The 21,505-nt window shown below is 38.9% G+C and overlaps 1 protein-coding gene across 1 annotated transcript in view; it reads left to right on the top strand.

The window, feature by feature from the left end:
- The first annotated feature begins 12,161 nt into the window (after positions 1 to 12,161).
- Positions 12,162 to 21,505, top strand: part of LOC128636772 (E3 ubiquitin/ISG15 ligase TRIM25-like) — a 70,923-nt gene continuing 61,579 nt past the window's right edge. Inside the window, exon 1 of the mRNA XM_053689751.1 lies at positions 12,162 to 12,998. Coding sequence (XP_053545726.1) covers positions 12,486 to 12,998 — 513 coding nt within the window. The 5' untranslated portion in view covers positions 12,162 to 12,485. The remainder of the gene's footprint in view (positions 12,999 to 21,505) is intronic.

Genomic DNA, 21,505 nt, shown 5'->3' on the forward strand with positions numbered 1-21,505 from the left:
ACACAGACCTCCTGCCGACCAAGGGAAGCTTGCAATGTCGGAAAAGACGCGGCTCCGCTTATAACTAAAAGCGGAAGAGCGGGTCACATGACCATCCGGCTGACACAATTGCGCAGCTAAAAATTAAAAGCGTGTATAGGAAAAACTGCCTTAGCGTGACTCCGTGTCTAGCAGTCTAATCACCAGACATACCTGCATATCATGAGGAGGATATTAAAGGCATATTTACTCAATTTTAAAAGTGAAATAAAACCATTACTCCCTGTAAGAGTGTGTACTTGAAGAAAACACAAAACATACTTCCAATAAAGAGCCACAACAAAATAAAGGTTAAAAACTGTCATTAACCCTTTAGTCTCTTATCACATGATCAGTGCCTGCACCCTGCCAGAAAATATCCTATCGCAAGGATATAAAATGTCCCCAGAAATTGCAACTAATCCCTCTTTAAGTGCAATGTCTCCAGAACCTAGAAGACCAAAAAGTACTTACCTGCAATCTAGCTGTCCGGCAGGAAAACAGCTCACAAGGCGTGAAAGGACACATACTCCTTACAGAGACCTGTAGAAAAAAGAAAGAACAGAGTAAACCTACTCTGGTTTTCTATAACTAGGGCAGCAATATATTAGGAACAGAGTAAACCTACTCTGGTTTTCTATAACTAGGGCAGCAGTATGTTAGGAACAGAGCAAGGACCACTTAACTACTTCCTAACTGCTTAAAAACAACCACTAGTCTACTGAAGAGATTAACATGGACTAAGCTAAACCCAAATCCTTGCTTGCAGGGAAAAGTACCCAAAAAAGGAATTCATTTCTTGAGACACCAAATTTCACCTCCTCCATTGACAGAGGCAAAGAGAATGACTGGGGATTATGGGTCGGGGAGTGACACTTAACAACTTTGCTGTGATGCTCTTTGCCTCCTCCTGCTGGCCAGGAGTGATATTCCCACTAGTAATTGATGACGTTGTGGACTCTCCATATCTTAGGAAAGAAATATCTCTAAAATTAGACATTTCTTTACACAAGACACAACTAAGATTTTAATACACTCTCTCATCCTTTTCCGTCTCGACTACTGCAACTCCATTCTCACTGGTCTCCCCAGCTGCCGCCTAGCTCCTTTACAATCCTTAATGAATGCCTCTGTCAAGCTTATCTTCCTTACACGTCCCTTGTCATCTGCTGCCCCTCTCTGCCAATCCCTTCACTGGCTTCCTCTTGCCTCCAGGAATAAACACAAAATTCTCACTCTGACATACAAAGCCCTCAACTGCACTGCTTCCCCCTACATCTTAGACCTTGTCTCCAGATAATCTCCCTCCCTTCCCCTTTGCTCTGCTCATGATCTCCTACTCTCCTCCACTCTTGTCACCTCCTCACATTCCCATTTACAAGACTTCTCCAGACTGGCTTCCATCTTATGGAACTCTCTGCCTCGCTCCACAAGACTCTCCCCTAGTTTTGAAAGCTTCAATCGATCCCTAAAGACACTACTGTTCAGGGATTCATACAACCTACACTAACCTTCCTATCTCCACTGCTATCCCCTTGAACCCGTTAGCATGTAAGCCTATGAGCCCAGCGGTTTGTAGTTCACCTTCATAGGAGTCAACTACAACAGTGCAGCTCTCGGCAGGCCCCTCTACCCATTAGATCCCTGTGAATGTTATATTGTATACGGCCTATGTTATTAGTGCTCTGGAATCTGTTGGCACTCTACAAATACCTGATAATAATAATAATAAACCCTACACTCTGCAGCCGCAACAACCAGTCTAACAACAGTACCTGGGACCCATCCTCCAAAGAAATGGCCCTCTCATGACAAAATCCATTTTTCCAAGTGATGTGAATATGGCTTCCAGGTCGCAGGGGCCAAAGAAGCTCGAACTAAATGGAAAACCTTGTACTACATCCTGCGATCTGCCAGTGAAAAAGAGGACATGGGAGCCCATTAATGGTGGCCGTTGGCACCAACCTCCTAAACTGTGCCACAGAAACCTGGATAACATGTCAGCCACTACATTATTAACCCCTGGCACAAATGCTGTGCTGCAAAGTAAATATGTAGTTGCAAGCATTTAAGGACTAGGTGACAGAGCTATCTCACCACTATCTGAGAGGAAACGACAACCTATTGATAGCGAAGACTACAATAAGATTGTAGCACCAGAAAATTATGGAATGATACCTGAGGCTATGCCCCCAAAGCTCTATCCCACAACAATTCAAACAGTTCTAAGAGGGTAAGATTCATAGTAAGACCATGTTCTGACCAACAGGCGGGCCATGGCTCAGCTCTCCATTCACCCTCCAGAAAACTCCCATAACCATAAGTGCCAGCAGCATCTGTGTAGAAGTGTAAAACCTTGCTAAACAACGGGCTCGCTCTTCACAACAGAACATCATTAAATTAGTCACAGCAAACAGATACAGGAACATTCATAGACCAAACAGTTTGGATATGTTAGAAAAATTAAGGGATTTTGGCATTGAAGCCAAGTGCTGAATAAGGCACTAGTAAATTAATAAGAGAAGAGGTTAAAAATAAACACTTTATTTAACAAATATGCAGTAACGAACAAAAATATCAAAATGGATCAAATTAGGAAGTGGGTAATCACCATCCACTCCTACAAATATATTATTAAATGATCCAACAGATTTAAAAACATTAAAAAAGGGCTGTGTGCCCTAGAGGCTGAGTTGCTGCAACACAGAGTATAAAGTGAAAAGAGCATACAGAGACACGTATCACACAGAGCATACAGACTATGCGCTCAAAGGCATCCTCCTGTCTGCGTACTGCTGGGATTGAACCCAGTCAGCCGATTTCTAAATAAGTGCCCTGTATCTGGTTATCACATTCATACCACAAATCATTCAGTGGCTATGCATATCATAGGGTATGCTTATATTCTTAAAACTGCTCCAATTTCACTTTAAATGGCTTTTATACGTTCATAGATGGATACAGTGTATCACCAGTCGTCACTGTGTAACACATGAACTAATCATAAATTAATCTGTATACTAAATATATTAGGTAGTTACAAATGATAACTATGTTCACTTTATGCTCAATATCATGTCCAATATTAGGATAGCGGTATCTCTATACAATATAAAGTACACGTTGTGCACTAAGAGCCAGTCTAATTGACCTCTAGAAAATATATAGAGTCTGCAGTCAGTGTATAGATCACTATCGTTGGTTATTGTAGCATTAGTTTAAACAAAAGTAATAAGCTGTAGTGACTGTGAGCAACAGAGAGCGCCTCTAGGACACGCCCACCGACGCGTTTCGTCACTGTAGCGTGACTTCGTCAGAGCATAGGGGCGGTCCAGCCAGACACTCGGTGTATTATACTGTTTTGTTACCATGGAAACAGTGTCAGTGTGCGGAAGTGTTTAACCGCAACTATTTGGCGATCCTATTATGAATAGTTATGTAACAAATCTCGCAATCGGGTAGGTGTATGTGTCTAGTCTTGATGGTAAAAAGCTATTATGTCAATATTTGCAGTATCATAATAAAGACGGGTATTAATCTTGAATGCCCATGAATAAAGAGTCATTATTATTGTGTCGTGCCTCACATTGTATCAACGAGCATATATTTATACATTTTGCACTCGAATTTATTCAACCGTATTATCTATGATACAGACATTCCAATTCAAAACACTTAAAGTGCGATCATCTTTGAGTATATTTAGTTGTAGGAATTATAGAGACTAAAAAATGAATGATAATTGGAAGGTAAGGCAGCCATTAGGATATTAATAAGATATCTCCCAGTGTATTATGCCATTGCTCTAGCGAATACATGTAAGAATTTTGATATTTGCTAATTAAAGTGTTATAGATCAGTTGTGATTCCCTGGTGTAGATCCCATATTTACAGGAATGCTTGAGTTCTATTACGTTTAGTGTTTATTTATACTTCACCAATGACTATCACTACTAGTCATATTACAAATATCAACAGTCATCCACTCACATTTTATTAGTGAAATGGGGAACTTCCTAAGGGACACACTAACATATAATATTGCACTACAGCAAGTGTGATCATTTTATTTGAGGAAGGGTACAGATATTATAAAAAGCTTTTAAATGCTAATGGCTGCCTTACCTTCCAATTATCATTCATTTTTTAGTCTCTATAATTCCTACAACTAAATATACTCAAAGATGATCGCACTTTAAGTGTTTTGAATTGGAATGTCTGTATCATAGATAATAAGGTTGAATAAATTCGAGTGCAAAATGTATAAATATATGCTCGTTGATACAACGTGAGGCACAACACAATAATAATGACTCTTTATTCATGGGCATTCAAGATTAATACCCGTCTTTATTATGATACTGCAAATATTGACATAATAGCTTTTTACCATCAAGACTAGACACATACACCTACCCGATTATGAGATTTGTTACATAACTATTCATAATAGGATCGCCAAATAGTTGCGGTTAAACACTTCTGCACACTGACACTGTTTCCATGGTAACGAAACAGTATAATACACAGAGTGTCCGGCTGGACTGCCCCTATGCCCTGACGAAGTCACGCTACAGTGACGAAACGCGTCGGTGGGCGTGTTCTAGAGGCGCTCTCTGTTGCTCACAGTCACTACGGCTTATTACTTTTGTTTAAACTAATGCTACAATAACCAACGATAGTGATCTATACGCTGACTGCAGACTCTATATATTTTCTAGAGGTCAATTAGACTGGCTCTTAGTGCACAACGTGTACTTTATATTGTATAGAGATACCGCTATCCTAATATTGGACATGATATTGAGCATAAAGTGAACATAGTTATCATTTGTAACTACCTAATATATTTAGTATACAGATGAATTTATGATTAGTTCATGTGTTACACAGTGACGACTGGTGATACACTGTATCCATCTATGAACGTATATAAGCCATTAAAAGTGAAATTGGAGCAGTTTTAAGAATATAAGCATACCCTATGATATGCATAGCCACTGAATGATTTGTGGTATACATGTGATAACCAGATACAGGGCACTTATTTAGAAATCGGCTGACTGGGTTCAATCCCAGCAGTACGCAGACAGGAGGACGCCTTTGAGCGCATAGTCTGTATGCTCTGTGTGATACGTGTCTCTGTATGCTCTTTTCACTTTATACTCTGTGTTGCAGCAACTCAGCCTCTAGGGCACACAGCCCTTTTTTAATGTTTTTAAATCTGTTGGATCATTTAATAATATATTTGTAGGAGTGGATGGTGATTACCCACTTCCTAATTTGATCCATTTTGATATTTTTGTTCGTTACTGCATATTTGTTAAATAAAGTGTTTATTTTTAACCTCTTCTCTTATTAATTTACTAGTGCCTTATTCAGCACTTGGCTTCAATGCCAAAATCCCTTAATTTTTCTAACATATCCAAATTTATCTAGTGATTCAATTCACATTATAGAATTTGTATTTTTAAGGATACTAAGAATAGACAGCTATGGCGGGCTATCTATCCTCGACCATTGACTTCGATAAATGGAAACAAGAGGTCGAAAGGCTTTTTACCCTAAATGTAGGTAATGTTTGTCCACAAGCTTCCAATATTGAAGAAGCATTTAAGAGCATAGCTAAAATTATGAAGAAGCAGGTAAAGTCCTTTTGGGAGATTTTTAGTCTTGAAAACTACGTTAAAAATAAACTTATTCCTAGGGGTCTAAGGATTCAATTAGCTCCTTCCTTTCACATCTCTGATGAAAATTTCGTTTTGAGATGGCAAGAGATTCTGACACAGTGCTCACTTGACTTAATGAAACTTACATTAGAATATGAAAGAAATCAATACGAACAATTGACTAAATTAGTAGAGGAAGCTAAAGTACAAACGAACAAGTTCACTACACACAAAGATTTTGATGCTTTAGATCAAAAATTTCATATTGACAAGTTGAAAGAGGAATTAAGTGAGACTAAAAATAGAAAACTACAGAGGGACTGGTCAGATCATCAGAAGGGAAATATATATAAAGCTAATTACAAACGTAAGAACATAAGATATACACAAGAGGTAAAAGTAATGCATCTGAGAATTCCTCCACTGAATCTGAGGTTTCAGATGAGGAACCAACACAAATAGCCAATACGAATGTAACTATACCCATAACGGAACCTTCTATAACAAGGATTTTTTTAGAAAAGGATCTGTTCCCCCCAAAAAGAACAGTGAGAACGAGACAACAAACAAAAACCAGCAAACAAAAGTGAGAAATGAGGGACTTCAAATCATCAATTTGGCAGACATAGAACTAAGATCTGAACACTATACTTTGTTATCCAAAGGCCTTTCTTTTATTCCTACTCCTAAATATGACAATTTCAATTGGGTCAAAGACACACACCTCTTTGCAAGAAAATTAGCACTTCATAAATATCATAAAGAAGCTAACAAGGCATGTCTTTCCAATATGGGTATTGAAGAGGAAGATCAAGAGATAGTTAATTTGATGATAACATTACTTGATGAAAATGATGATACTGGTTATGTTCAAACGAACAGTGTGGTAAAACCCAAAAGTACCTTCATGCCCGCCATATCTAAATATCCTACCATTGACAAATTTGTTTCTCTTGTAACTACTGAACTGGAAGCTCTAAATAGCAAAAGTAAAGTTAAGAAAAATCTTAGCTTCAAAGAAAGGAAAGCACTAACTGAACTAAAGAATAATCAAGAGCTAACAATTCAAAATGCTGACAAAGGCGGCAATTTGGTTATTATGAAAAATAGCCAATACAAAGAGATGTGTTTTGATATTCTAAAAAATACAGAGTATTATCAGATTCTACCACAGGACCCTACATTGACATTTACAAAAGATCTTAAGTCATTATTAGATAGAGGCTATGGTGAAAGAATTATCACCAAATCTGAATACGTTCTATAGTCTGCCTGAGATTCACAAGGACCTTAAGGCACCACCGGGTAGACCGATAGTGTCAGGGAATGGATGCCTTACGGAAAATATCAGTATTTATATTGATAAAAAATTAAGAGAATTTGTACACACACTAACATCAACCGTTCAGGACACTAAAGACGTGTTAAAATGCTTGTAAAACATCTATGTACAAGAGAACACCTTACTGGCAAGCATAGATGTTGAGAGCCTGTACTCCAATATCTCTCACTCTTTGGGGAGAGAGGCTATACAATATTTTCTAAAAACGACCAATCGTTGTGGTAATGAGAAAGATGATTTTGTCCTTGATCTCCTAGAATTCGTGTTACAACACAACTATTTTCTGTTTGATAATAAAATATATCGACAGTAAAAAGGCACAGCGATGGGCACATGCTGTGCACCAACGTATGCCAATCTGTTCTTGGGTTGGATAGAACATACACATATCCTTAACCAAGATAATAATCCATTTATGCACTTTAGGGATCTATACATTCGCTATATTGACGACGTCCTCATACTGTGGACAGGTTCCAAGGAAGACTTCAGAAATGTTATGCAATGGCTAAATAATAACAGACACGGTATGCACTATACCTCTGCTATTGAAGAAACCAGCATTTCTTTTCTAGATCTAGAAATCAGAAAGGAATCCGATGAATCCCTAAGTACTAAGCTATTCAGAAAAAAGACATCTACTAATAGTCTCCTGAACTGGAAAAGCTACCACCCAAAAAATCAAAAGATGGGTATCCCTTATGGACAATATCTTAGGGCAAGGCGGAACTGCAGTACTATGGAAGATTTCGAGTCGGAAGCCAAAGAGTTAAGAAAGAGGTTTAAAGAAAGAGGTTATCCAAATAGATGCCTCAAAAAAGCCTACCAACGTGCGAAAGCGCTAGAGAGACCAACTCTATTACAAGAGAGGAAAACAGATGAGACCAAAAACATCAATAAAATTAGAATGATTGGCCCCTTTGATGAGAAAAACAATACAATTCGGAATATCTTCCAAAAACACTGGCACGTCTTGCACGATGACCCCGATTTATCTGAAGTAATTACTGAGAAACCAAATATAACTAATATGAGATCTCAGAACCTAAAGGATATCCTGACTAGAAGTCACTTTACCCAAGACAAACAAAGGACATGGCTCCATGAGACTAAAGGTTCTTCAAATGTGGCCGGTGTCAGGCATGTAAAAATATGGCACCTATGAAAACCTTTATACATCCTCAGACAGGAAAAAGCTACCAGATAAATGACTTCATGAACTGTAGAACAAAAAGAGTCATATATGTAGCAACATGCAAGTGCCCCTTAATCTATGTAGGCGAGACCTCCCGAGAATTGCGTACTAGAGTACTTGAACATATGGGAGACATAAAGTGGGATCGCAATGTATCCATAGCTAAACATATGAATACTGTACATAAGGATGATAAATATCAAATACATTTTTTTGCAATTGAACAGCTTAAGTTGAGAGGGAGGAGGGGAGATATAAACAAATTAATACTGCAAAAAGAATGCAGATGGATACATGAATTGAGATCTGCATCTCCCAAAGGCCTAAATGAAGCAATATCATTTAAAAGCTTTTTATAATATCTGTACCCTTCCTCAAATAAAATTATCACACTTGCTGTAGTGCAATATTATATGTTAGTGTGCCCCTTAGGAAGTTCCCCATTTCACTAATAAAATGTGAGTGGATGACTGTTGATATTTGTAATATGACTAGTAGTGATAGTCATTGGTGAAGTATAAATAAACACTAAACGTAATAGAACTCAAGCATTCCTGTAAATATGGGATCTACACCAGGGAATCACAACTGATATATAACACTTTAATTAGCAAATGTCAAAATTCTTACATGTACTCGCTAGAGCAATGGCATAATACACTGGGAGATATCTTATTAATATCCTAATGGCTGCCTTACCTTCCAATTATCATTCATTTTTTAGTCTCTACAATTCCTACAACTAAATATACTCAAAGATGATCGCACTTTAAGTGTTTTGAATTGGAATGTCTGTATCATAGATAATAAGGTTGAATAAATTTGAGTGCAAAATATACAAATATATGCTTGTTGATACAACGTGAGGCAAGACACAATAATAATGACTCTTTATTCATGGGCATTCAAGATTAATACCCGTCTTTATTATGATACTGCAAATATTGACATAATAGCTTTTTACCATCAAGACTAGACACATACACCTACCCGATTGCGAGATTTGTTACATAACTATTCATAATAGGATCGCCAAATAGTTGCGGTTAAACACTTCCGCACACTGACACTGTTTCCATGGTAACGAAACAGTATAATACACCGAGTGTCCGGCTGGACCGCCCCTATGCCCTGACGAAGTCACGCTACAGTGACGAAACGCGTCGGTGGGTGTGTCCTAGAGGCGCTCTCTGTTGCTCACAGTCACTACGGCTTATTACTTTTGTTTAAACTAATGCTACAATAACCAATGATAGTGATCTATACGCTGACTGCAGACTCTATATTTTCTAGAGGTCAATTAGACTGGCTCTTAGTGCACAACGTGTACTTTATATTGTATAGAGATACCGCTATCCTAATATTGGACATGATATTGAGCATAAAGTGAACATAGTTATCGTTTTTAACTACCTAATATATTTAGTATACAGATGAATTTATGATTAGTTCATGTGTTACACAGTGACGACTGGTGATACACTGTATCCATCTATGAACGTATATAAGCCATTTAAAGTGAAATTGGAGCAGTTTTAAGAATATAAGCATACCCTATGATATGCATAGCCACTGAATGATTTGTGGTATGAATGTGATAACCAGATACAGGGCACTTATTTAGAAATCGGCTGACTGGGTTCAATCCCAGCAGTATGCAGGCAGGAGGACGCCTTTGAGCGCATAGTCTGTATGCTCTGTGTGATACGTGTCTCTGTATGCTCTTTTCACTTTATACTCTGTGTTGCAGCCACTCAGCCTCTAGGGCACACAGCCCTTTTTTAATGTTTTTAAATCTGTTGGATCATTTAATAATATATTTGTAGGAGTGGATGGTGATTACCCACTTCCTAATTTGATCCATTTTGATATTTTTGTTCGTTACTGCATATTTGTTAAGTAAAGTGTTTATTTTTAACCTCTTCTCTTATAGACCAAACAGTCAAAGTTTCAAAAGTTCCCGGCTTGTAACCACCTGTATACGTCACAGGGAGATTTCCTCCTTCAACTACGGATCCTCAAGATGACCAAGAATAGCTCTACGCTATACTCCTCTTTCCCCAGGTTCCTTTATGCAGTCAGAATCTCCTTAGGACTAGGACTCTCAGTCCTAAGGAGATTCTGACTGCATAAAGGAACCTGGGGAAAGAGAAGTATAGCGTTGAGCTATTCTTGGTCATCTAGAGCAGGGGTGTCCAAACTTTGCTCTCCAGAGGTTTTGGAACTACATTTCCGATGATGCTCAGCCAGCATTTTATCTAGCTGAGCATCATGGGAAATGTAGTTCCAAAACCTCTGGAGAGCAAAGTTTGGACACCCCTGATCTAGAGGATCCGTAGTTGAAGGAGGAAATCTCCCTGTGACGTATACGGGTGGTTACAAGCCGGGAACTTTTGAAACTTTGACTGTTTGGTCTATGAATGTTCCGGTATTTGTTTGCTGTGACCAATTGGATTATCACACTATACATTTGGGGCTGATATCTTCTTTGTCTCTTGTAAGTTGTATATTTTAGCGTGTGGCTATATCTGCTGATTAAAATACTACCTTGAATCGGATTTGCGCTGTCTCCTGTTTTTCCACTGCAGCACTTCGTTTTTCCATTGGTGGAGAGGAAACCCACAGATTGGTGAACAGCAGAATCTCCTTGGGTCTGTAACGGGCCTTGTTTTCAGTTTACCCTAGCCGCTCTGTGAAAAGATCACATAAGTTTCTACCCTACTCCAGGTAACACGTTGTTCGCTATATTAGCGCAGCCTTCTGTTGTTTGTTTTTAAGAACCAAAATCCTCCCTCATCTCAGAAATAACCCTGATCTGCCGGCCCTTCCTACCTCCACCTTTCAATGGTTCCTCCAAGTGCCGATTAAAGATCCGGCCCATGGTGATCACCCTGCAAGCAAAATTCAAAAGCCATAACACAGACTGTAAATCCCCAAAGGTAACCAGCATGCTGCAGCAGACATAGGAACCGCTTCCAGCATAGCCAAACTTGCCGTCATATTGTTCTTATGTCCCCAGTAACTCCCATCAGCCTCAGTGCCCCCCTGTAACTCCTATCAGCCCCAGCACCCCCAGTTACCCCCATCAGTCCCAGCACCCCCTGTAACTCCCATCAGCCCCAGTGCCCCCCTTTCGTAAGTTGGTGCAATTTTTAAAGTCAGTACAATGCCACGATTTTCATGTAGGTGTGAAAATCACATGTAGGCAGGCAAATCTCACGGACTATGGACCAATCAGATGATAGGTGTTATTGCATGATCTGATTGGTCCGTGTCTCAGTGAGGTCACTGAATGCACAACCAATCGGATAATGGTTTCATGTTGTCGCTAGCGCCTTTTGGAGTTACCCACATCCAAAGGTGTCTGTCTGCTGGAGCTCCACTCTAGACAGGAAACATGTGACCTCCACTCAAATTGTTTTGTTTGCACAATAATTCTGAAAACTAAACATTTTGTTTTCTTGTTCTTAATGTTCATGCACAGAGATTTATGCTGATTGTTATTTATAAGGTAAATAACATATGTCCTGTTAGGGTAAAGTATAAGCTCTAGAAATTACTATTGCTTGTTACCTGGTACGTCCCTGAGATGATGTATTTATAATTTGCAATAATCATTACTATAGCTTATAATTTACCCTAACAGGACATATGTTATTTACCTTATAAATGACAATCAGCATAAACCTCTGTGCATGAACATTAAGAACAAGAAAACTGCAAAGCTGTGCTCCAGTCTGTTCCTCGTCTTTCTGCTTCCTGTGTCTGTCTGTATTATGTTTACTGCAGTAATGTGACAGCTGTGACATCTGACATTCCTTTAGCCATATGGAAACTAGCATCTATCATAATCTAACCACACCCTATACTGAATAGATATATATTGTAAGTTTTGTTTCCTTCCCCATCTGTCTGAGCATCAGGTGGAGCTGCTGAATGAGGCTTCTGAGAAAAAGAAAGAGAAACTGAAAGCTGTTCTGCAGAAACTGACCACAAAGAGAGAGAAGACTGAGAAAAGAGTCCAGAGTCTGCAGGAACACAGGAGAGGGGTGCAAGAGAAAGCAGCTGGTGTAACAGAGCGACACACTGCCCTGATTAGGGACATCAGGAAACAGCTGGAAGACCTAGAGAAGCGAGTCCTGAGTGAGATCACCCGGCAGCAGGAGCAGGCTTTACTCACAATCTCTAATCTGATCCAGCAGCTGGAAAAAGAGAAGGACGAGCTGACCAGGAACATATATCAGATTTAGAACTGTACAACATGGATAAGGTTGCGATCTCAGATATATTACTAGATGTAGAAACAGCTCATAATGAAGTTTTTGTATCAGATGACCTGAAAACTGCATCCTGCTCACGTATAAAACAGCAGCGACCAGATACACCAGACAGATTTACAGATTATTCTCAGGTATTAAGCACCAGGAGCTTTTCCTCAGGACTACATTGCTGGGAAGTGCAGATCAGTAAATCGGGGCTCTGGCGTGTAGGGGTCTGTTATCCCAGTATGGAGAGAAGAGGAAAGGAGTCTGGGATAGGAAATAATAACAAGTCCTGGTGTTTATGGAGTGAAAATAAAAGTCTTTCCGTGAGACATAACAATATAGTCACCTCATTACGCCCTTTATCATGTGACACAGTACGAATACTGCTGGACTATGGGGCTGGGCGCCTGACCTTTAATGAGCTTTGTAAACCGATCAGAGAGTTACACACCTTCACTGCCACCTTCGATGAGCCTCTTTATGCTGCATTCTGGGTATATGGTGCCACGGTAAGAATCCTGCGCTAGATACAGTGACCATAATAATAATGCTGAATTCTGTGTATGGGGTGATGGTGCATTCTGGGTATGGAGTGATGTTGCATTCTGGGTATGGAGTGATGTTGCATTCTGGGTATGGAGTGATGGTGCATTCTGTGTATGGGGTGATGGGGCATTCTGGGTATGGAGTGATGGTGCATTCTGGGTATGGGGTGATGGTGCATTCTGGGTATGGGTATATGGTACCTGTGTGAGAATCATGCACTAGATTCACTCTGACATAATAATAATGCTGCATTCTGGGTATGGGGTGATGGTGCATTCTGGGTAAGGGATGGTGGTGCATTCTGGGTAAGGGATGATGGTGCTTGTGTGAGAATCATGCACTAGATTCACTCTGACATAATAATAATGCTGCATTCTGGGTAAGAATCCTGCGCTAGATACACTGATCAGGGCCCTGCACAAGGAAGTCAGACATATAATATACTATATTTTTGTTGTATAAGACACAGTATAAAATAAAGCCAGGAAATTACTCTGTGTAGACAACAAATATGACTGCTGATTATTAGAGATTGTGTCTGTCTGCTGGAGCGCCACTCTAGACAGGAAACATGTGACCTCCACTCAAATTGTTTTTTTGTTTGCTTTTATTTTTAAATGAACTTTAATGTTGCAAACTAAACATTTTATTTTCTTGTTCTTAATGTTGATGCACAGAGGTTTATGCTGATTGTCATTTATTACATATGTCCTGTATGGGTAAAGTATAAGCTCTAGTAATGACTATTGTAAGTTACCTGGCACGTCCCTGAGATGATGTATTTATAACTTGCAATAATCGTTACAAGAGCGTATATACTGTATATATATATATATATATATATATGTTAATGTAATGACTCAGTTTATTTAACCTTATAAATGACAATCAGCATAGACCTCTGTGAATGAACATTAAAAACAAGAAAGCAAAATGTTTAGTTTTCAGAATTATTGTGTCTATTGGTTTGTTACATTAAAGTTTATTTAAAAAAAGATGAAAAAAACAATTTGAGTGGAGGTCACGTTTCCTGTCTAGAGTGGCGCTCCAGTAGTCAGACACCTTTGTATTAGTGAGACCATTTACTGGGCTAAAATAGTTATTGTGTAATATATTATTCTGCTACCAATGCAACAGTGGGTTGTGATATAATCTAACTCTCTGGCACCAAACAAGTTAAAGGGACAGTATTTTTATCTCTTTGTTAAAGAGTACAGTAAAACCCATCCTGTACTCTTTCTTAATTCACAGGGGTCATTACTGCCCACCGAGGTGTAAGAATCAGCGTTAGATAAATCACTACCACCAAACAGAAGGAAGGAGACATGCTATCTGTTAACAAATGTGAAACATAAAATAAACTAAGAAAAAAGATCACTAAAAAAAGTGCAAATCAAGCAATACAAAAAAATAATAAGATAAATAAATGTCTATAGGTTTCTGGAGTTCACTTGAGGCTGCACTTTAGTGAAGACACTGGCACCAAGTCACGGATCAATCTTAGTAAGAAATAAGGAAAATTAGGCACCGCATAGGACCGCATGACAAATCTACTAACAGTGAAGTAAGAATGATATCAATCATAGATAAAGGTAAAGAGTGCTACTGCAGCAGTCTCAGTAGTTCTGCTCACTGGTGTCCTAAAGACTGCAACATAAATACTCAGCCACAAATCATAGTTATACAACAATATTAAGTAAACAAGAGCCTATTGCAAGCTAAAAACAAGAATAATAAAAAAAAAACTTCATAGGCTTATCAAAAGGAGTGCATTCAACTTTAGAGAACTGCAAATAATAAATTATTTGCATTTGTTTGAAAATGTTAATATCTCCTTTAATGCAAAAATGATTATGATGATAATAATTAAAGCAATTTTAAAGGGACAATAAATTAAAAATGAAGCTGTCATCATTCTGATCAACATGCAATTTTAAGCAACCTTCCAATTCACGTTTATTTTCTAATTTGTTTCATTCTCTTGGTATCCCTTGATGAAAAGCATACCTAGGTAGGCTCAGAAGCAGCAATGCACTATTGTGATCTAGCTACTGATTGGTAGTTGCAAATATATGCCTCTTGTCATTGGCTCAACCAGCATGCTAAATCAGCTCCCAGTAGTGCATTGCTGCTTCTTCAACAAAGGATTCCAAGAGAATGAAGCAAAATTGATACTAGAATTAGGAAATGTATTTATTCATCACATATATTTCCTGCTGCTGGGTAACTATTTACTTGTAGTTTATTGCCTCCTCAGTACAGTTCACTATCGCCTAGATTTAGAGTTCTGCGGCCAAAGGGGTGCGTTAGCTACGCTGGCTTTTTTCTGGCCGCACCTTTTAAATACCGCTGGTATTTAGAGTTCACAGAATGGCTGCGTTAGGCTCCAAAAAAGGAGCGTATAGCATATTTACCGCAACTTCAACTCTCGATACCAGCGGTGCTTACGGACGCGGCCAGCTTCAAAAACGTGCTTGTGCACGATTCCCCCATAGAAAACAATGGGGCAGTTTGAGCTGAAAAAAAACCTAACACCTGCAAAAAAGCCGCGTTCAGCTCCTAACGCAGCCCCATTGTTTTCTATGTGGAAACACTTCCTACGTCTGCACCTAACACTCTAACATGTACCCCGAGTCTAAACACCCCTAACCTTACACTTATTAACCCCTAATCTGCCGCCCCCGCTATCGCTGACCCCTGCATATTATTTTTAACCCCTAATCTGCCGCTCCGTACACCCCCGCCACCTACATTATCCCTATGTACCCCTAATCTGCTGCCCTAACATCGCCGACCCCTATATTATATTTATTAACCCCTAATCTGCTGCCCCCAACGTCGCCTACACCTAACTACACTTATTAACCCCTAATCTGCCGACCGGACCTGAGCGCTACTATAATAAATTTATTAACCCCTAATCCGCCTCACTCCCGCCTCAATAACCCTATAATAAATAGTATTAACCCCTAATCTGCCCTCCCTAACATTGCCGACACCTAACTTCAAGTATTAACCCCTAATCTGCCGACAGGAGCTCACCGCTACTCTAATAAATTTATTAACCCCTAAAGCTAAGTCTAACTTTAACCCTAACACCCCCCTAAATTAAATATAATTTAAATCGAAATAAAAATAGTTAAAATAATTACAAAATTACCTGTAAAATAAATCCTAACCTAAGTTACAATTAAACCTAACACTACACTATCAATAAATAAATTAAATAAACTACCTACAATTATCTACAATTAAACCTAACACTACACTATCAATAAATTAATTAAATACAATACTTACAAATAACTACAATTAAATAAACTAACTAAAGTACAAAAAATAAAAAAGAACTAAGTTACAAAAAATAATAAAATATTTACAAACATTAGAAAAATATTACAACAATTTTAAACTAATTACACCTACTCTAAGCCCCCTAATAAAATAACAAAGACCCCCAAAATAAAAAAATGCCCTACCCTATTCTAAATTTAAAAAGTTCAAAGCTCTTTTACCTTATCAGCCCTGAACAGGGCCCTTTGCGGGGCATGCCCCAAGAAATTCAGCTCTTTTGCCTGTAAAAAAACACATACAATACCCCCCCCCCAACATTACAACCCACCACCCACATACCCCTAATCTAACCCAAACCCCCCTTAAATAAACCTAACACTAAGCCCCTGAAGATCTTCCTACCTTATCTTCACCTCACCGGGTATCACCGATCGGTCCTGGCTCCAAAATCTTCATCCAACCCAAGCGGGGGCTGGCGATCCATAATCCTGCGGCTGAAGAGGTCCAGAAGAGGCTCCAAAGTCTTCATCCTATCCGGGAAGAGGAGGCGATCCAGACCGGCAACCATCTTGATCCAAGCGGCATCTTCTATCTTCATCCGATGAGGAACGGCTCCATCGTGAAGACCTCCAGCGCGGATCAATCTTCTTCCGACGACGTCCAACTGAAGAATGACGGTTCCTTTAAGGGACGTCATCCAAGATGGCGTCCCTCGAATTCCGATTAGCTGATAGGATTCTATCAGCCAATCGGAATTAAGGTAGGAAAATTCTGATTGGCTGATGGAATCAGCCAATCAGAATCAAGTTCAATCCGATTGGCTGATCCGATCAGCCAATCAGATTGAGCTCGCATTCTATTGGCTGTTCCGATCAGCCAATAGAATGCAAGCTCAATCTGATTGGCTTATCGGATCAGCCAATCGGATTGAACTTGATTCTGATTGGCTGATTCCATCACCCAATCAGAATTTTCCTACCTTAATTCCGATTGGCTGATAGAATCCTATCAGCCAATCGGAATTCGAGGGACGCCATCTTGGATGACGTCCCTTAAAGGAACCGTCATTCTTCAGTTGGACGTCATCGGAAGAAGATTGATCCGCGCTGGAGGTCTTCACAATGGAGCCGTTCCTCATCGGATGAAGATAGAAGATGCCGCTTGGATCAAGATGGTTGCCGGTCTGGATCGCCTCCTCTTCCCGGATAGGATGAAGACTTTGGAGCCTCTTCTGGACCTCTTCAGCCGCAGGATTATGGATCGCCAGCCCCCGCTTGGGTTGGATGAAGATATCGGAGCCAGGACCGATCGGTGATACCCGGCGAGGTGAAGATAAGGTAGGAAGATCTTCAGGGGCTTAGTGTTAGGTTTATTTAAGGGGGTTTGGGTTAGATTAGGGGTATGTGGGTGGTGGGTTGTAATGTTGGGGGGGGGGTATTGTATGTTTTTTTTACAGGCAAAAGAGCTGAATTTCTTGGGGCATGCCCCGCAAAGGGCCCTGTTCAGGGCTTCTAAGGTAAAAGAGCTTTGAACTTTTTTAATTTAGAATAGGGTAGGGCATTTTTTTATTTTGGGGGGCTTTGTAATTTTATTAGGGGGCTTAGAGTAGGTGTAATTAGTTTAAAATTGTTGTAATATTTTTCTAATGTTTGTAAATATTTTTTTATTTTTTGTAACTTAGTTCTTTTTTATTTTTTGTACTTTAGTTAGTTTATTTAATTGTAGTTATTTGTAGGTATTGTATTTAATTAATGTATTGATAGTGTAGTGTTAGGTTTAATTGTAGGTAATTGTAGGTATTTTATTTAATTTATTTATTGATAGTGTAGTGTTAGGATTAATTGTAACTTAGGTTAGGATTTATTTTACAGGTAATTTTGTAATTATTTTAACTATTTTAGCTATTAAATAGTTCTTAACTATTTAATAGCTATTGTACCTGGTTAAAATAAATACAAAGTTACCTGTAAAATAAATATAAATCCTAAAAACATAATTTATGTAAGAACTTACCTGATAAATTCATTTCTTTCATATTAGCAAGAGTCCATGAGCTAGTGACGTATGGGATATACATTCCTACCAGGAGGGGCAAAGTTTCCCAAACCTCAAAATGCCTATAAATACACCCCTCACCACACCCACAAATCAGTTTAACGAATAGCCAAGAAGTGGGGTGATAAGAAAAAAGTGCGAAAGCATATAAAATAAGGAATTGGAATAATTGTGCTTTATACAAAAAAATCATAACCACCACAAAAAAGGGTGGGCCTCATGGACTCTTGCTAATATGAAAGAAATGAATTTATCAGGTAAGTTCTTACATAAATTATGTTTTCTTTCATGTAATTAGCAAGAGTCCATGAGCTAGTGACGTATGGGATAATGACTACCCAAGATGTTGATTTTTTCACGCAAGAGTCACTAGAGAGGGAGGGATAAAATAAAGACAGCCAATTCCTGCTGAAAAAAATCCACACCCAAAATAAAGTTTAATGAAAAACATAAGCAGAAGATTTAAACTGAAACCGCTGCCTGAAGTACTTTTCTACCAAAAACTGCTTCAGAAGAAGAAAATACATCAAAATGGTAGAACTTAGTAAAAGTATGCAAAGAGGACCAAGTTGCTGCTTTACAAATCTGATCAACCGAAGCTTCATTCCTAAATGCCCAGGAAGTAGAAACTGACCTAGTAGAATGAGCTGTAATCCTCTGAGGCGGAGTTTTACCCGACTCAACATAGGCAAGATGAATTAACGATTTCAACCAAGATGCCAAAGAAATGGCAGAAGCTTTCTGGCCTTTTCTAGAACCGGAAAAGATAACAAATAGACTAGAAGTCTTTCGGAAAGACTTAGTAGCTTCAACATAATATTTCAAAGCTCTAACAACATCCAAAGAATGCAACGATTTCTCCTTAGAATTCTTAGGATTAGGACATAATGAAGGAACCACAATTTCTCTACTAATGTTGTTGGAATTCACAACTTTAGGTAAAAATTCAAAAGAAGTTCGCAACACCGCCTTATCCTGATGAAAAATCAGAAAAGGAGACTCACAAGAAAGAGCAGATAATTCAGAAACTCTTCTGGCAGAAGAGATTGCCAAAAGGAACAAAACTTTCCAAGAAAGTAATTTAATGTCCAATGAATGCATAGGTTCAAACGGAGGAGCTTGAAGAGCTCCCAGAACCAAATTCAAACTCCAAGGAGGAGAAATTGACTTAATGACAGGTTTTATACGAACCAAAGCTTGTACAAAACAATGAATATCAGGAAGAACAGCAATCTTTCTGTGAAAAAGAACAGAAAGAGCAGAGATTTGTCCTTTCAAGGAACTTGCGGACAAACCCTTATCTAAACCATCCTGAAGAAACTGTAAAATTCTCGGTATTCTAAAAGAATGCCAAGAAAAATGATGAGAAAGACACCAAGAAATATAAGTCTTCCAGACTCTATAATATATCTCTCTAGATACAGATTTACGAGCCTGTAACATAGTATTAATCACAGAGTCAGAGAAACCTCTTTGACCAAGAATCAAGCGTTCAATCTCCATACCTTTAAATTTAAGGATTTTAGATCCTGATGGAAAAAAGGACCTTGCGACAGAAGGTCTGGTCTTAACGGAAGAGTCCACGGTTGGCAAGAGGCCATCCGGACAAGATCCGCATACCAAAACCTGTGAGGCCATGCCGGAGCTACCAGCAGAACAAACGAGCATTCCTTCAGAATCTTGGAGATTACCCTTGGAAGAAGAACTAGAGGCGGAAAGATATAGGCAGGATGATACTTCCAAGGAAGTGATAATGCATCCACTGCCTCCGCCTGAGGATCCCGGGATCTGGACAGATACCTGGGAAGTTTCTTGTTTAGATGAGACGCCATCAGATCTATTTCTGGAAGTTCCCACATTTGAACAATCTGAAGAAATACCTCTGGGTGAAGAGACCATTCGCCCGGATGCAACGTTTGGCGACTGAGATAATCCGCTTCCCAATTGTCTATACCTGGGATATGAACCGCAGAGATTAGACAGGAGCTGGATTCCGCCCAAACCAAAATTCGAGATACTTCTTTCATAGCCAGAGGACTGTGAGTCCCTCCTTGATGATTGATGTATGCCACAGTTGTGACATTGTCTGTCTGAAAGCAAATGAACGTTTCTCTCTTCAGAAGAGGCCAAAACTGAAGAGCTCTGAAAACTGCACGGAGTTCCAAAATATTGATCGGCAATCTCACCTCCTGAGATTCCCAAACTCCTTGTGCCGTCAGAGATCCCCACACAGCCCCCCAACCTGTGAGACTTGCATCTGTTGAAATTACAGTCCAGGTCGGAAGCAAAAAAGAAGCCCCCTGAATTAAACGATGGTGATCTGTCCACCATGTTAGAGAATGTTGAACAATCGGTTTTAAAGATATTAATTGAGATATCTTTGTGTAATCCTTGCACCATTGATTCAGCATACAAAGCTGAAGAGGTCGCATGTGAAAACGAGCAAAGGGGATCGCGTCCGATGCAGCAGTCATAAGACCTAGAATTTATGTAAGAACTTACCTGATAAATTCATTTCTTTCATATTAGCAAGAGTAGCAATAGCCCCATCAACTTTAGGGATCTTGTCCCAAAATTCTAATCGGTCAGACGGCACAGGATATAATTGCTTAAAACGTTTAGAAGGAGTAAAAGAATTACCCAATTTATCCCATTCTTTGGAAATTACTTCAGAAATAGCATTAGGAACAGGAAAAACTTCTGGAATAACCACAGGAGATTTAAATACTTTATCTAAACGTTTAGAATTAGTATCAAGAGGACCAGAATCCTCTATTTCTAAAGCAATTAGTACTTCTTTAAGTAAAGAACGAATAAATTCCATTTTAAATAAATATGAAGATTTATCAACATCAATCTCTGAGACAGAATCCTCTGAACCAGAAGAGTCATCAGAATCAGAATGATGATGTACATTTAAAAATTCATCTGTAGGGAGAGAAGTTTTAAAAGATTTTTTATGTTTAATAGAAGGAGAAATAACAGACATAGCCTTCTTGATGGATTCAGAAACAAAATCTCTTATGTTATCAGGAACATTCTGCACCATAGATGTTGAGGGAACTGCAACAGACAATGGTACTTTACTAAAGGAAATATTATCTGCATTAACAAGTTTGTC

This window comes from Bombina bombina, chromosome 7, assembly GCF_027579735.1.
Source record: "Bombina bombina isolate aBomBom1 chromosome 7, aBomBom1.pri, whole genome shotgun sequence".
Classification (NCBI taxonomy): Eukaryota; Metazoa; Chordata; class Amphibia; order Anura; family Bombinatoridae; genus Bombina; species Bombina bombina.